Source organism: Pelobates fuscus, chromosome 5 (genome assembly GCF_036172605.1).
Source record: "Pelobates fuscus isolate aPelFus1 chromosome 5, aPelFus1.pri, whole genome shotgun sequence".
NCBI classification, from domain to species: Eukaryota; Metazoa; Chordata; class Amphibia; order Anura; family Pelobatidae; genus Pelobates; species Pelobates fuscus.
The window spans coordinates 46,005,779-46,024,074 of NC_086321.1; the positions used below are offsets into that span (position 1 = coordinate 46,005,779).

An 18,296-nucleotide genomic window follows, 5' to 3' on the forward strand; every position below is an offset into this window, starting at 1 on the left:
ATTCCAGCAACAGAAATACAACTATATTTGCATGGATAGTTTTTCTGTGCAATTCTGCTCGGTTTGTCTTTTATGGTGGCGGGAACATGTTGTAATAGGACTGCTACAGAGCCTATTTAGAGTATAACATGTAGGTGGGTAGAGTTTTCAACAAACCATGTCCAATGTCCTACTTTTTTCCTGTATAAGTAATATCCTAATCTTTTTCACCAAGAAGAATACATGTAAGCTTTTCCAGTTTCAAATATTTTTGGAGGTCTAGACATTATTGTGCCTTGTCCATCGTTAGTTCCCATATTAACAGCTTAAAGGGATACTATAGACATCAAACAACATTAACTTAATGAAGCAGTTTTGGTGTACAGATCATGCCCCTGCAGTCTCACTGCTCAATTCTCTGCCAGTTAGGAGTTAAATCCCTTTTGTTTCTGTTTATGCAGCCCTTCCCTGGCTGTGACTGACACAGCATGCATGGAAAAAAAGCTTTAATTTTCAATCAGTTGTAAACCTCCTTTAGAAGTTTTTATCTATTTTTATGTAAATTGAACTTTAACCACACACAGGAGGCTCCTGCAGGGTCTGGAAGGCTATTAACAGAGCAGGAGACAGGAAATGCTAAGTTAAACAGACTGTGCAAGAAAGGAAGTTCAAACTTACACACACAGGAGGCTCATGCAGGGTCTGGAAGGCTATTAACAGAGCAGGAGACAGGAAATGCTAAACTGTTTAATCTTGTTGGTAAAGTAGCTCAGCTGTAAGGTTAGTTTGAGGGGTGGCCACAGGAGGGCGAAGAAGAGAGTTAAAGGTGTCAAATAGACGCCTGGGGTTGCGGGAGCATGAACTAATGAGAGAGGAAAAGTATTTCAGTAAGGCTTTTGACACTGTTGCACATAGAAGGCTTATCAATAAATAGCAATCTTTAAGTTTGGATTCCAATATTGTTGAATGGGTGAGGCAGTGGCTGAGTGACAGGCAACAGAGGGTTGTAGTCAATGGAGTATATTCGAAGCTTGGGCCTGTCACCAGTGGGGTACCTCAGGGATCTGTACTTGGACCTATTCTCTTTAATATTTTTATTAGTGATATTGCAGAAGGTCTTGATGGTAAGGTTTGTCTTTTTGCTGATGATACTAAGATATGTAACAGGGTTGATGTTCCAGGAGGGATAAGCCAAATGGCTAATGATTTAGGTAAACTAGAAAAATGGTCAGAGTTGTGGCAACTGACATTTAATGTGGATAAGTGCAAGATAATGCATCTTGGATGTAAAAACCCAAGGGCAGAGTACAGAATATTTGATAGAGTCCTAACCTCAACATCTGAGGAAAGGGATTTAGGGGTGATTATTTCTGATGACTTAAAGGTAGGCAGACAATGTAATAGAGCAGCAGGAAATGCTAGCAGAATGCTTGGTTGTATAGGAGGTATTAGCAGTAGAAAGAGGGAAGTGCTCATGCCATTGTACAGAACACTGGTGAGACCTCACTTGGAGTATTGTACGCAGTACTGGAGACCGTATCTTCAGAAGGATATTGATACCTTAGAGAGAGTTCAGAGAAGGGCTACTAAACTGGTTAATGGATTGCAGGATAAAACTTACCAGGAAAGGTTAAAGAATCTTAACATGTATAGCTTGGAGGAAAGACGAGACAGGGGGGATATGATAGAAACATTTAAATACATAAAGGGAATCAACACAGTAAAGGAGGAGACTATATTTAAAAGAAGAAAAACTACCACAACAAGAGGACATAGTCTTAAATTAGAGGGACAAAGGTTTAAAAATAATACCAGGAAGTATTACTTTACTGAGAGAGTAGTGGATGCATGGAATAGCCTTCCAGCTGAAGTGGTAGAGGTTAACACAGTAAAGGAGTTTAAACATCCGTGGGATTGGCATAAGGCTATCCTAACTATAAGATAAGGCCAGAGACTAATGAAAGTATTTAGAAAATTGTGCAGACTAGATGGGCCGAATGCTTCTTATCTGCCGTCACATTCTATGTTTCTATGTTTCTATGACTGTTTGGCGAGTGCAAGGGCTGCGCTGTATGAACACAATATGAATCTATAATGGAGAAAGTCCGACTGGGTGCAAGACTTTCTCCAGGAGCGTTCAGCACAACAGGAGCATGAGAAAATGAGGTTGAGGGTATTGCCAGCTACATGGGTGGGAGAATTAGCCCACTGCGATAGCCCAAGGGAGGAAATAATTGAAAGTAATTTAGAAGCTGCTGAGGTCAGGGGTGGGTTAATGGGAATATTTAAGTACCCGAGAATTAGGGATGGTATGTTAGAGGAGAGGATGTAGGGTAGCCGGCTGCAAAGTGGTCAAGGAAGAGGAGAGGGAAACCAGGGGGGCGATAAATAACATATTAGCAGAGAAGGGTTTGAAAAGGCGAATTTAATGAATTTCGAAGGAGGAGAGAGAGAGGGAAGGGGTGGGTGGGTAGAGTTTTGAAGGAGCAATGGGGTGAAAGGAGAAACCCTACACCACCATCTTTACTTTTAGACTGTCTTGGGTTGTGCGTAAACTGTAGACCACCATAGGATAATGAGGCAGGGGTAGCTGTATCAGAAGGAAAGAACCAAGTTTCAGTTAAAGCATTCCAAAGGGCAGAATGGAAGGACGGCTTAAAGGGAGACTTGGGATGGATATAAGATTAGAGAGGTTTCTAGGGTGGACACAATGTAGGTGGGTAGAGGCAAGACCAGGGTTTGGAGAGACCTCGCCAGCTGCCAGGAGTAGAAGCATAGAAAGTAAGAGAAGGTGGGAGTAAGATATAAATGTTTTGGTTGGATGTCTGTATTTTGCGGATTTACAAGGAGTTGGAGGGGAAAGGGTGGATAGGTATGAGTATAGTGTATGGGATGAACAAAGAGAGGAGGGTAGTAAAGCAGGAGCAATGAAGATGGTGTCAATAGGGATAGGTAACCAGAAAGAGAGATTTTAGTAATGAGAGAAGTCAGGTTGAAACAGAAAAATAGTAGTGTTTTGTTGTAGATGAGGAAATTATAAAGGCAGCTGGGACCATAGGGGAGTGTGGAGGGGTAAAGGGTTAACTGGTTTGTGTTGTTGGAATGTGTTGTTGGAATGGAGATATTATAGGTGAGGAGAAGATGATAGACATGATTGTTGTGTTTGGAAAGCCACTTCTATTGAAATCTGCACTTTAAAAAAATGAAACAAAAAATTAGACCCTCTTGGATTGTTTGTTTAAAGGACCACTATAGGCACCCAGACCACTTCAGCTTAACCCCTTAACCCCTTAAGGACACATGACATGTGTGACACATCATGATTCCCTTTTATTCCAGAAGTTTGGTCCTTAAGGGGATAATGAAGTGGTCTGGGTGCAAGGTCCATCTAGGATTAACCCTGCCTGCTGTAAACATAGCAGTTTCAGAGAAACAATAGGGTCAATCCAGCCTCTAGTGGCTGTCTCATTGACAGCCGCTAGAGGCGCTTCCGAGCTTCTCACTGTGATTTTCACAGTGAGAAGACGCCAGCGTCCATAGGAAAGCATTGAGAATGCTTTCCTATGGACTGGCTGAATGTGCGCGCGGCTCTTGCCGCGCATGCGCATTCAGCCGATGACGTCTACAGGAGGAGGATAGTACCCAGCGCCGAGGGAACCTGGTGCTGGAGAAAGATGAGTGTTTAACCCCCTTCCTCCACCCTCAGCCCGGCAGGAGTGGGACCATGAGGGTGTTGGCACTATAGTGGTCCTTTAAAGTTGGGGACTGTATCCCCTGAATATGCTGCTGTAAGAAGTGTTTGTCCATAGTTTTAAACAAACAAACCTGCTTCTGTTATGAATGTGACTGAACTACAACACAATGCCAGTAATGTGCTTATACTATAATTGTTTATCTTGCAGCATAGTTGAGTAACAATGGTCTGTGGATAATTACCGTACACAATCTGCAGAATAATTATAGTGAATCAGCTAACCATTTGTCAGGTATAAAGCATTTGTTAAAGTCTTACCAGGCCAGCGATTAGTCATTGTTTAAATTAACATGTTGCAAATACAGAGCGGCTGTATGTAATGTAACTAGATTTACCTGTATATGTTTCCTCTGCATACCTCCAAAGTGTCCCTGTTTTAGAGTGTCATTCCCTATTTTGGGCCCAAAATCCCTCTGTCCATTTCTTCTATCCTAGTATACCTCTACCTTTATTTTCTGAGCATCGTGTTAGTGTGTCTGAGTGTATAACAGAGCTCCGTCTCCATAGCCATATTAGTGACAGTAATCTGTCTTTATACTACAATAAATGTACTTAGAAATCAGTTGGTGTAAATAATATACATTGCTTTTGTTCAAAATTACATTACAAATCAGACAATTTCTAAAAACAGCCCACCCCTGGCCACACTAGAACTCTCACCCTTAAATTTAAAGTGTCCCTCTTTGTCCTTTTGAAAGGTTGGGAGTAATGCCCTTGAAATATTCTTCAAGTTTAGTAGTTTAAAATAATGGGCTATTATTTCAAAATCACTATTATTCCCCAGTATTTGTTAATCTATGTTTTATTGAGGTTATGCAAAACTTAAACAACAAGTCAAAGTTAATGAGAGTTAGGACATAAAAAAAAATCAGACAGCTAAATGAAAAAGCGAAAATAAAATGAGAAATAGAGTCAGAAATACTTAAGACACCACCGCTCCACGTCAGAAAAATGTATTCCTTATTAAGCAAACCAACACCTTGTTGTAGGGGAAAAAATCATCAGCAGCTGAAATCCCTATAGGGCTGCTCCTCTCACTACCATAAAACCCAGAACTGTACAGACCCGAGAGCAGTCACTGACCAGCCTCCAGGCAGTCTCGTGAGCAGAAACACTGTGCTTGCCAGTCGAGATGCTCCACGCATCAAGGCCTGTCTCAATGTTGGAGCCAAATGGTCGCTGATATGGCTGTGATGACTTTGGGCATTTTCACCTTACCTGCTAATTGTCCCCTTGAGTCCCCACGTGTCCGCAGCCTGCAGAAAGTTGGCACAACTCTTTCAGGTCCCCCGTCATCAAGCTGTCCACTGGGGTGTGTGCGTGTGCTGCAGGGTTCCCTTTACTCTGTAGCTGCACCTGGAAAGCCTCACAGATAAGGTCAAAGGCCTTTAGAGAGTTCTCTAGAGGCCTTGTGTGATGCTCCGCCAGGAGCTGCGCAGAAAGAGTGTATCTGTCAGTGTATCTTAAAAAAGTCAAGCTGGTGTATATGACCTGAATAATGTTCGGTAGAGTATAAAGCCTGAGTAGCCATGGGATTGCTGAAGAGGTATCGGTGTACCGGGATAACCTCCACAATCCCAAAAGGTCCATATCCATCTCTAATCAGGGAATTGGCTGCTTTCCCTGGCCAGGACAGGCTAGTAGGTCACAGTCGCAGAAAAAAGTAAAGTGGTGGGATTATTTATTTTACTAGCGCCCTTTATTCACACAGGAACTAAGTATCGCTATCGTAGACAATTAGCTGTTGGATATAGGCTAGCCTTAATGCATCATTTGGGGATCTACAACCTTGTACATACATTGTGTGCCCTTGTACAAACACAGGAGAGCATTGGGTGGTTTCCTCCAAGTTGAAAGAGGGGACCACGGGATCACCATAATTATTTGTTAACTCTTCATCCTCCTCACATGGGTCATCACTGGTTGGTGTCTCCTTGCTAATTTTTAACTCTCACTTGCTTTACATGATAAATTGCGTTCAAGTATTTTCCTGCTTTATGATTTGCAAATGCTGAATTTGGCAGAGAAAGGTTTAATGGTCTATTGACATGCTACATTTCAAAGGTTCCTCTACCAGATGTTCATTTGAACCAGCTAACACAAAACTTTGCACAGGGCAGAACAAATATAATAAAGGATGTGTTTCCAGTTATTAAGTATCATTTTGTAAAAATATATCTTTGGGTTTTTTTTTTTCCATTCTCTGCTTTGTGCATCAGGCCAAGCTGGGAAATAGTTCGGTGAGCCCCAACATTGGACACCTGGTCTTGAAATACCTGTGCCCAGCAATCAGGGATATTCTCAGTGATGGTTTGAAGCCTTGGGTACTCGATGTCATCATTGGCCAGAGGAGGAACATGCCCTGGACAGTGGTGGAAGCCTCAACACAACTGGGTATGTCCCCTGAAAAGCTAATTAATAGACTCTTCACTTTGCTACAAATACAAAAAGGGGTAGAGCATAGATAAGTACATTCACTGTGCATGTTATGCATAATATCATTTCATATAGTGAGATAGAACAACAATGTCCAATGGAGTCATTCAGACATTACTGGTGGGAGTCACTCACTATGTAGAAGAAACTTGAAATATTAACTGACAACATGGTTCTCCTGTAAAATATTTTGTGACACTCTCGTGCTTATGTACACATAAACTCAAACGTTTGTACCTCCCTTCATCAGAATTGTTCTTGATAAACACCAAAGCATATAATATAGAGGACTTTAAAACAGGTCTGCAAGGAGGCACACCTGGTTCCAGTCCTATTACCCTAATGGAAATTACTGAGTAAAGGTAATTGGCATATAGTGCCTAATTTACATAAGCATAGAAAATAAAAAACGTTATTGTCCAATATTGGATAAACACATCTAAATATCCCAGACACCAAAAAAAAAAAAAGTGAAAAAATAATAATAATGAAAAAAAGGAGATGATAGTAAGTATAAAATAGGACCAACTGCTGGAGCTAATGTGTACAAGGTGTACTAATTACAAAATAGCCAGATAGTGATACTGATGAAGTGGCAACAGTATCTGAGGGGAGATATATAGTGTATACATAGGTAGATGCAATAAGGTAACCCTAGTCGTACTGGCCAAGTGGCAACAGAATGGGTATATCTTATAACTAGTCAAGCTCAAAGTAATGTAAATCTGTCTGTGTGGCTCTAAGTACAGCAGGATCAAATAGGTGTATGGCTTGTCAGAGAGTACTTTTTTTTTACCTTTACTGTTTCCACTTCATCAGTATCACTATCTGGCTATTTTGTAATTAGTACACCTTGTACACATTAGCTCCAGCAGTTGGTCCTATTTTATACTTACTATCATCTCCTTTTTTTCATTATTATTATTTTTTCACTTTTTTTTGGGTGTCTGGGATATTTAGATGTGTTTATCCAATATTGGACAATAAAGTTTTTTATTTTCTATGCTTATGTAAATTAGGCACTATATGCCAATTACCTTTACTCAGTAATTTCCATTAGGGTAATAGGACTGGAACCAGGTGTGCCTCCTTGCAGACCTGTTTTCAAGTCCTCTCTATTATCTCCTTTCTCTGAGTTAGGCCCTGTATTACCCCACAACCACTACAAATTTGGTGGGAGCTCCACCTCTCTCTCCAGTTTTGTATATCCAAACACCAAAGCATATTCTTGTTCTTTTGATGTTATTTTCATGAACTAACTTTTTGGGAACCTGTTATATTTTTCCCACGCACAATTTTTAAATATACACATTATATGTGTTATGCTGAGCTGCAGATCACACATTAATGAGTTATTTGACTGACTTTTTCATTCATTTGTTAAGGTCCTTCCACGAAACTCCTACACAACCTGTGCTATAAAGTCAACCAATACCATGAGCTGTCCAACCACAGCCTACGCTTCAATGCATTCATCTTTGGTCTGCTCAAGTAAGCATATTAGTCAGAATCAACATGTCACTTTTTTTGAGCCTGAAATGTCATCTCTGGTGTTAACCCATTTCTCTGATGTGTCGAGTGTTACTTATATAATGCTATATTTGAATGCTATTGGCTCAACCCAAGTTAAAAGGGTAATCCAGACGTGGACCCCGTGCTCAGTGTGCCTAGAGGGATATCAGCTATAACTCACTGACGAGGCTCAAAAGAAGGTCGAAACAATCGTCTGGGGTTGCTGTATCTCTTGGGCAGAGGGAACTTGCTCGCATTTGGATCTGGACTGCCCGTACAAATGGGACCAGTCTGGTATGCTTCAGATATGTTCTCTCTGTAATAACACAAGTGAGCAAAAACTATTTTGAGACCTGAGCGGGGATGTACCGAAGGGCAAGCTATTGAGTTTCTCTAAGCTTTTGTCCATTCTCAAAGCTATCATTCTTTAATTTTTGTTTTAATGCTATTAGTTGAATATTCCCTCCCACAATGCAGACTGCCTGAATATGCAGCCAGTACGGCAGTTTCGATGTTCACATTTTGTGCCCATTGACCTTTTTCTGATCTCCAGCAGAGAGTACTGTCCAGATGGAGTGTTTGCTTCACTCTTTCTCTGTTTTTCTTTACATGGTCAAGGGTTATGAAGTGTGTATTCCTTGTTAGAGTCTTTTTTTCTGTAGGGAATACCTATACTCCTTCCTTTCTTCCTACTATTGAGTTTGGTGGGTTTGAGTTTATATGAGCATCTTTATCACATGAGCTGTATTTTCTAGCTAAATATCTAATCTTCTGTTTGCTACCTACATTTTGCACAGCCAAAGAATTATCTTTTTGTTTTTCAGCATCCGTTCGGTTGAATTCTGGTTTAACCATCTACACAACCATGAAGGTAGGTTAAGTCCAATGTTTGGAGGTCATGGGAGACCTGTTAGGATTCCAAATTATTCATATTAAAACCTTAATATATCCCTATTTTCCATAATTAACAAATTATTCACACATTCTGTCTACATGGTATCGGGAAATAATCAAGAATTAATTTTTATTCTTAATTGCAAGTCCGATGTGGCATGCTTAATGTAAGAGGAAGATTGGGATAATTGTTAATAGGTTAAATATATGTTAACAAATGTTAAGAAGAGCTTTCATTTTTTTCCAATTATGTGTCTCTGAGTATGAAGTATCAGGAAGATAAGTTACCATAAGTTGTTGTATTTACAAAACAGATAGACTAAGTTGATTCCCATGCATTTTATGCTTCAGTCTTGCACATTGTTTGCTCTAAAAGCTTGGGTTTATATGTCCCGGTCTAGAGCATTTGTTCATCTTTTGTTCTTCACTGTTCTACTCCTCAGATATTATTTGGTCTCACTATGAACCAGTTGGCTTCTTGTCTGTGTCACATGGAGTTTGTCAGGCACTGTTTGAGGAGCTCCTGCTGCTTCTGCAACCACTATCACTGTTACCTTTTGATTTGGACCTATTATTTGAGTACCACCTGGCTCAAATGAGCCGAGAACAACAGCAGAAGAAAGAAATGCTGAGAGTCAAGCAGGACCTGATGCAGTCTGTCCACTCCACTCTGCAGCTTATGAGAAGTCGAGAGGAGGAGGACCAAGTCACACAAGAGAAAAAGACTGTACAAAGGGCAGACTCTGATGTATCAGGCATTGAGAGGCCAACAGGAGAAGGTGCTGCAACTGTGGAAAATGTTGAAGATCAAAAGAAGGATAATGCAATGGACCATAAAAAAGACAAGCAGGCTGGATGGTGGTACCAACTAATGCAAAGCTCACAAGTTTATATAGAGAGCTCATCTGATTCAACCAGGTTTACACGACAGGAAAGGAAAAGGCTGAGCAGTACTGGCACACCAAAAAAAGCTCCACCACCCCGAGAAGGAGTGGTTGATGGGGCTGAAGCCTGTCCTAACATTGAGATTGCAACAGAAGAAAGGTCAACTAAGAAGGAGGTTTCAGAAAAAGTACAGAAGGAAGACAGGCGTTCATGGATGGGTAGTCCTCCGGAGTCTGTGGTCAATGAACTGAAGCAAGGCAAAGAACAGGAGACTGAACAACCACAAAAAAAACAAACCAGTATGACTTTGGAAGCTACGACAAAAGAGAGCACAATATTGAGTCAGAGCAGCACTGCCAGAAAATGGGGTCACTTGTTTGGGTCCAGAAGACAAGGAGAAAGCAAATCAACTAACAGGTAAGCGGCAATGAAAGAGTTATGTAATAATTACCCTAAAATACATAAATCAATGCCTTACACAGCATGCCATGATAATATTCTCTACGTGTGCATAATTCTTTATAGTTACTAACTTACTAACCAAAAGATTTTGGTAGGATTGTTATAAGAAAGCTTGCATAGACATCATGAGCAAACATGCTGGACTTGGTGTCTTTTAATATATTCAATATATTCAATGAAACTAAATATTTCTGGCAAATTAATTTTTTGTTTTTTTATTTCTTAAACGTGCCTTAACAGTTTATTTTACTTTATAAAAGTGGATGTGTATACGAGGTGATAAACTTATATGAAAATATCCATATTTATTAAAATAAGGCCAGGTTAACAACTCTTGGCAGTCCTGTTGATGAACAGGATTTGGAGGAACCACGAGGTTAACCCACAAATTTAGCAGTGGTCACACTCAGCAGTCGGCTAGATGTGTGTGTTACACAATAATGCCTGCATTAAATGCACAGAGTTACAAAAGAGAAGAATACATCTGCGACACTCTGTGTCCGAGTGAGCGGGAAACACATACGCATGTAGTGAGTTGTTTTTATTTTTTTCATAGCCTGCTTTTAATAGTTCACATAGTCATAGTGCCTTCAAAATCAATCAGTGGGATCTGATGGTAAATATCTGCAACCTTCCCAGTCATTGAGATACACATCTGAACATATTGTTCCCGAATCAATAGCACAATATTACCTCCCTAATCAGATTATTTTTGCAACTTTATTTATCTTTGCAAAATAGTATTAATTGTTTCTGACCTTTTTCGTATAATGTTACATAGTTACATAGTTCTATAGTTACATAGCTGAAAAGAGACTTGCGTCCATCAAGTTCAGCCTTCCTCACATTTGTTTTTTGCTGTTGATCCAAAAGAAGGCAAAAAAACCCAGTTTGAAGCACAATTTTGCAACAAGCTAGGATCAAAAATTCCTTCTTGACCCCAGAATAGCAGTCAGATTTATCCTTGGATCAAGCAGTTATTACCCTACATTGAAAGATTATATCCTTGAATATTCTGTTTTTGCAAGTATGCATCTAGTAGCTGTTTGAACATCTGTATGGACTCTGATAAAACCACTACTTCAGGAAGAGAATTGCACATCCTGAAGAATTCCACATCCTGAGAATTCCACTGTTCTTACAGTAAAAAAAAAGAAAAAAAGAAAGAGAAAGACCCTTGTAGGGGTTGAAACGGTGATCGGGACTTTGTGTATGTTTGCTTGAACGTATTAAAGTAACACAGTACTTCACTAAAATCCCTTGTAGTCCTGCTGTGCATTTTCAATGACTGTAATACATGTTTTATAAGTTCACTGACCTGTGCATGTGTTTCTCCTGCAGGCTACCCTCGGGCTGGCTCAGTCTGGATAAATCTGTCCTTCAGATGGTGGCTCAGACAGTAAGTGCAGGAATCTGGGGAGAGACTGCTCCAGAGACTGAAGAGGTCCAGTCAACAGTAGGAGGGTCTGCAGTCATCTCATTGTGCTCTCAGAATTCTCGGTAAGAATCTCTCATTCCAAAACAGGTGTGCGTGTTTTAAATATTATTTTGCATTGATTTTACAATGTAAAAGATGCATTTAATGAGTGATTTTTCTAATTTTTGCCTTGATTTAATATTGTTAGATAAGCTTTTCAAATTATTTAATATTTTTGGATAAATGTTTAAAAGTAGTTTTTCTAAATATTGAAATATCATTTGAAAATCTGACAATATTAAATTGAGGCCAGAAAGTTGCTATGCGAAAAAGAACGGTGTTACAATGATAGTCAAGGTGAGACTGGAAATATTTGGGAAATACATAAATACCAACCTTAACCCCTCTAACAGCAAATAAATTCCATTCTTAAAGGGACACTATAGTTACCAGAGCAACTACGGCTTAATGTAATTATTGCAGAATTCAAGGAATAGGCTAAAGTCTTGCATCATGCATACCAACTTTACATTAATACAAGCCTTACATTCCACTCTCAACAAATAAATGTGAACCCTATTCTCCAACCATTAAGGAACGCTATTGGGTCTGGTACATAAACATGTATTCCTGTCCCTATAGTGTTTAAATCACTATCTAGTTCCCCATGCACCCCCTGCCTCCTAAGTTTAGTAACATCTTACCTTTATTCCAATCTGCCAGTGCTGACTTTGCCTACGATCCACCTCCTTGGTTGAAATCATCACAGGGAAGCATTGGATTGGCTGAGATGGTCAATTCTGATGATCTCAGCCAAGGAGGTGGAGGTGGAGCCAAACACCACCCTGCCCAATCAGCATCTCCTCATAGAGAAAGGAAAGTTAAGCATCTCCATGCAGAATACTAAGCACCTCTAGTGACCTCAGAGGTATGGTCATCAGAGGTGTTCTGAGGCTGCAATGTAAACACTGCCTTTTTTCTGAAAAAGCAGTGTTTACAACAAAAAGCTTGCGGAGACCTAGTATAGACACCAGAACAACTACATTAAGCTGTAGTTGTTCTGGTGACTATAGTGTCCCTTTAAGTTTTTCTGACAACTTATAAATCTTAACTCTAGCTCCTCCAAGCAAATAAACACCAGCCTTAACTCCCAAGACAAAAATAAAAAACTGTCAAAACGCTGGACAATGCTAAATCATTTTCAGGCCCTTTAATCCCTTAAGGACCAAACTTCTGGAATAAAAGGGAATCATGACATGTCACACGTCATGTGTCCTTAAGGGGTTAAAGAGTACCTCAACAGAATTTGAATGGGGCAGTTTGTGCCTTCCCTTTTATTCAAGGGTTTCCATCAGGGGTGCCCGAAAGGTAGATCCTCAGATGTTTTAAAACTACAGCTTCCATGATGCTTTGCCATTCTAAAGGCATTCCAAAAGCATGCAAAGCATCATGTGAGTTGTAGTTCCACAAATTCTTGGGATCTACCTTTTGGGCACCCCTGGTCCAGATCATCAACTTTGAGTGTCTGGATGTAGCTCTGGTGGCATTAATGTAGTAGATTTATAAAAATTATGGTTGGAGAACCTATCCTCTTTTTGTGTCTTTTTAATTTCTTTTTGCACATTGTACACTCATTGCTTTTTATGTCTACTTCCAGGCAAGTTCAGTCTTTACCTCCTCATACCGAACAGAGACAGCTAGATTTTGTCTACCATGGCCACTCAGACCAGCTACGCTGTGGCATGGGCAGTCGGAATGGACTGATGCCCCTGAAATATGTTCCTCATCGTAACCAAACAGACACTTAACAGATATGGCTGGGCTGTGTGACGTACGAAGACCAGGTTCATTCTGATTGTGGAACGAAGTACGCACCAATCTCTTTCTGGATCTTCAGTAATTTGGAGCATCTTACCATTTATTGGCTCTTCTTCAATTTGAGAGTTAACTGAAGCCATTATTCATATGACAAGTGTGGGATATATAGAGTTAATGCAGTATTCTTTCTTTCTGCACCCAGACCAACGTGCACGTGTGCTAGCCGTGATATTGACGTGAGCTGTGCATGCAGACATTATAGAAGAACCTCTGTGGCTTTCCCCAATTCACTCATACTTTTGGAGTCCCTACTTGTCTCCAATGAACTGCATCTTTACAGATTTCGCTCCTTTCCCCCATGTGTAGCACTTAATCTTCAAGCAGCACTTAAATGGCTATTCCATAATTATTTAGGCTAGATTAAGCTACATCATACTAATATACACGTCCATTCACTTGCCCAAAGAACCTACTATTCAACTCTTGGTTACTTGAAGTTCTGGAGAGATGGAGAATCTTTTTCAAGCAGCACCTTAAATATGCTTCTGGTTTAAAGCACTATTACATCGCTGGCATAAGCATTGCATACCTTTTTAAATTGACATGCTGGTAGTGTTAAAAGGTGGCTTTTAAAGACTGTGAGTACTAAAAGCTACTCGTACGTCATGGTAGTATTGAAACTGGAAGATGACTTGTAGGCTAGCTTCCATGAATCCCACATGGGTAGAGTTGAAGGAAATTCACACACTGGACATTTTTGGTTCTTTATGACTGGTCTTTTTTAAAGGTTTGAATGGGGATTCTATTGAGTTGTAAGATACAGAAAAACACATTTATAGATGTTCCAACTGCAAAATTAACATGAAAAGAAACGTGAGGGAATGGTAGCTGATGATTGGTTGAAGGCTGTTGAGAATGTTGAATGGACAGAAAGGTCTAGAGCAGGAATTATTTGCCCATGTATCCGGGTACAGAGTATTTGAGTTTCAATGCTTTGCGCATTAGGTTTAGAAAATGCTTGAATCTCGGATTTTGATGGAAGGGTTTGTTGATATGAAAGCGGTGGTAGAATCATACGAGATGCAGAGATTAGACAAAGCTCTGAAGATGATTTAATACATAAGGAGTAAACATATGTAAATGGCTTTCTCCTTGAGAACAAAAGTCCAGCAAAGATTCAATATGATAAATTTTTGTAATACTACATAATGATGACCATTGGGCAGATGGATAACTGGCTTCTCTCTTCTGGGAAATATGTGAGGAAATGGGACGACCAGACCAGGTGAAAATAAAAATTCACAGGGCCCACTTAAGCAAGGACCACCCTTTGGCTCAGAGGACCAGTTTTAAGGAAGAAAACCAATATTCCAAAATATCAACATAATTTTCTTATTTAATGTTTTTTATCTTCATTGGGATCTACAATGTAGGGCTGAATGTAGCTGTCCTCGTTTATTTGAATAAAGGCGTAAGTTAAGGTTTCATCCAGAAATTAATTACCTGATTAAGCACAATAACTGTCTAGCTATGATTGTTCCTTGTACTTATAATCAGACAATAATCAGAGATCGTGCATGATAAAGCTTTGTGTGTCGATTTCTCTACATGCTTTATACAGAACTACGAGAATCTCATCTATCATAGGTTTAGAAATATCTGTGAATATATAAATGTTTGAAGAACACATGTTGTTTTCATGGTAAGCCAAGCAGTGCAGTTTGCTATAATGGAATGTGCTTGACCGGGTGTTAAAATTCCTTTCTGGGTTAAATCTTGCTTCACCAGTTTGAGAGAAAAATAGAATGGATCCTGTACTCAGTGTGTAATGAATAGTTTAGGAGGGTGGTGTATCCGATTACTGAAATATTATTTCGAGCATATTACACTTTAATTTGTCAATTAAGTATTATTCCAATCTAAGGATAAGGTAACATGGACTCTGTAACTTGTCCTGGAAGAGGCCAGTACTGGTGGTGTGTATGCTGTAGGGAGGCCATTGCATTCTGTATATATTCTGAGAATATGGGGGGGGGGGGGGGGGGGGGGTTTGGCTGACCCTACAGGGTGGATTGGTGGGTGGATGGACATTACGCTGCGGTCCTTGATGTATTCTATGTATAAATGAAAGGACCAACAGATATTAAGGCTGTTACGGCTCTCCATTTAGTGACTTTGCAGATGAATGAATGATAAAACAATAAGAACCTGGCTGCCGAGGCATATCTATTTTAACAATGACCTGTAGAGCGATCAAGCAAAAGGTGTTGTCTTCATCATTAGGCTGAGTTGACTTGTATCCCCAATACGCAAATGAAGTTTTCATTATAGTAGGCCAATTATTTCTGGTTTCAAAGGTAATGTCCAAAAGCAACCATGATCTAATCTTTAACTTTAATCTGTATTTATACATTATTTTCACTAGTAAATGGTCCAGTTTCTGTCTGTGGGTAACAACCTTGATCGTTTGATTTTTTTGTAAAAAAAACAAAACAAAACATTGTTGACAAAATCGGTGGAGCTCGGTGATATGAGATGGGGTTCATGGTGTGTAAATGCGTTCTGCAGGAAAAGAAAAAAATGATTCCTACATTGAGAATGTCAGCTATTGAATGGCAGATTTAACTGTGCGCATGTTCCCATATTGCACTGAATGTGTCAATTCACTGAACACAGCATTGTTCCAAGTTTTATCCTCAATGAATAGCTTGGGGCTTAGTAAACAGAGCGTGTAGCTGTGCCATAAAGCAGGCCCAAGTACATTCAATAGCTGAAAATGAACCAGGCTGTGATGTAAATTTGATGATGTGCAGATCTCTTTGAATAAACGGGCCACAGGAGATGGCAGTATGCTTTCTACTGATCTGTGCAAACTTGATGCAACTCCAGAATATCTCACTGTAGGAGGTAGCGTATACCAATCATGGAATAGTACAGTGTGTGCTAAGCCCCTTATAACTATATCTCATTTATATCGAGAACTGCTTGCCTGGTATTTAATAGGATAGTTAAAGTATCTTTAGGATTATATAAACTTTATATTAATTGCAGCATTTGGTTCCTTTTTTTTTTTTAAAATAAGAATCCGAGCCTTTTATGCATGCATAGTATTCAGCTAACCATTTTTAGAACATCTGAGTAAACGCAGTGACCGAATCTTTTATTAACCCCTTAAGGACACATGACATGTGTGACATGTCATGATTCCCTTTTATTCCAGAAGTTTGGTCCTTAAGGGGTTAAAGAAAGAAATCCTTGCCAAAATAAGGATGCATGTGGGGGTCAAACTGATTTTATAGACTATACAGAAGCAGGCTTGCACTAGTTTGCAGAGTCACCATTGAGAGGCTTATTGCTATGAAGGAACCTTTTAAAATCATGCGCAGTACAGGGCAGCCCTAGAAGCATTATGAGAGAAAGTAACAGTGTAACCACATCAAACTCTAAATTGGAAATATGTTGAAACCTGTATTTTTATTGGCTACGTTAGCAAAATAAAAAACAGCAGCCCACCGAATACATCCTAAAAGTGGGTCTCTTAGAAGTATATATTTAATAAAACTGCAATTTAGATAACCTACCCTCATTTTATATGTTTTTTTTTAAATGTTATTTTTCAGATCAGGCCATTGGAATTTAAAGGTAATTATGGTATTAAGGGAATTTAACCCAAAAGTCAGAATTTGTAATTGTTGCTGTAATTAAAGTCAAGTTTTTATATTCAGGCCAACAAGTTAACCGCTTCTCAGAAATGAATGCTATTCCGTAGTTAACCCACCATCCTACAGCCCCTGCGTTGCACCTATTTCATCCTGCCTTTAGCATTTGCACAAAAGCTCTTTCCCAAATTTAACCGTATTGCTACTTAGGATTTGCCATCTCAAAGCTCCGGACTGTGAAGGGGTGTAACTTCGAGAACCCCCGGCCTATGTACATCCGCTCTTGCCGAAAGTAAACCTTGTCTATTATGTCCGCTCCTGTTCTTTCGGTGTATTTTGCCATATATGTATATTTATTGGTTTGTTTATTTATTATGCATATTAATAATAAAAAGGTGCTGACTAGAAGTGGTGTCACGTGGCTTTTTACAGGGTAGCAGGGAATGTGTTACACAGGAGTATGGGGGATTTGCAGGCTGTAAATAAGATAACCGAGTTAATGTGGATAGGCGTAAGGCTATACTAACTATAAGATAAGGCCAGGGACTAATGAAAGTATTTAGAAAATTGGGCAAACTAGATAGGCCGAATGGTTATCTGCCGTCACATTCTATGTTTCTGCCTGAACAAGTGGTTTTATCAGAGTCTGTAGATGTTTAAACAGCAACTAGATGCATACTTGCAAAAACATTATATTCAAGGATATCATTTTTAAATTGTGGGTTAATAGCTTCATGATCCAAGGATAAATCTGACTGATATTCTGGGATCAAGAAGGAATGTGTTCCTAGTTTGTTGCGAAATTGAAAGTGCTGATGTGAGAAAGATGTGAGGAAGGCTGAACTTTCTGAACGCATGTCTCTTTTCAGCCTATGTAACTAAAGGACAAGCCATAAGACATTTAAATGCACAAAATATACAATAACTAGTTATGTTTATTCTAGTGTACCTTGGCATTCATGGTTATGTTTATTCCACTGGGCAAGCCCAATGACACGTTTGAAGGAATCATCACCCAGTGGTAGACTGAGTGACTGCCACTGGAGGTGTCCCTAGGAAGCAATGTAAACACTGCCTTTTCTCTGAAAAAGCAGTATTTACAAAAAAAACACCTGCAGGGACATGGTATACACACCAGGACCACTACACTAAGCTGTAGTTGTTCTGGTGACTATACTGTTCCTTTAATGTGTTGAATCATAGACAGATGTCTACCAGTGGTTGCGGCACCTGGTAGTGCAAAGGCAAAAAAAAATGAATTTGCCGAAATGGAAACCCAAAGTACTATATAAGTACTATATAGTACTGAGCGATTGCTCTTACCGGCATTAATTCTGAGTCTGCCACCAGTCTTACAATTTAAAAATTAGGGAGCCCTAGGTATCTGTCGATGTACCATGTACGTGGTAGAATGAACGCATGGTAATAAGGTGAAAAAGGCCCTGGTCACAAATACATTGCATCTCAAAATAGCCCTAAT

The 18,296-nt window shown here is 39.5% G+C and overlaps 1 protein-coding gene across 4 annotated transcripts in view; it reads left to right on the forward strand.

The window, feature by feature from the left end:
* The window catches only part of RUSC2 (RUN and SH3 domain containing 2), a 66,581-nt gene extending 50,264 nt beyond the window's left edge, over positions 1-16,317 (forward strand). For all 4 annotated transcript variants that reach the window (XM_063453800.1, XM_063453802.1, XM_063453803.1 and 1 more), the window contains 6 exons: positions 5,953-6,127; positions 7,555-7,660; positions 8,506-8,552; positions 9,019-9,877; positions 11,264-11,422; positions 12,997-16,317. In XM_063453800.1, coding sequence (XP_063309870.1) covers positions 5,953-6,127; positions 7,555-7,660; positions 8,506-8,552; positions 9,019-9,877; positions 11,264-11,422; positions 12,997-13,147 — 1,497 coding nt within the window. In that variant the 3' untranslated portion in view covers positions 13,148-16,317. The remainder of the gene's footprint in view (positions 1-5,952; positions 6,128-7,554; positions 7,661-8,505; positions 8,553-9,018; positions 9,878-11,263; positions 11,423-12,996) is intronic.
* The last annotated feature ends 1,979 nt before the right edge of the window (positions 16,318-18,296 follow it).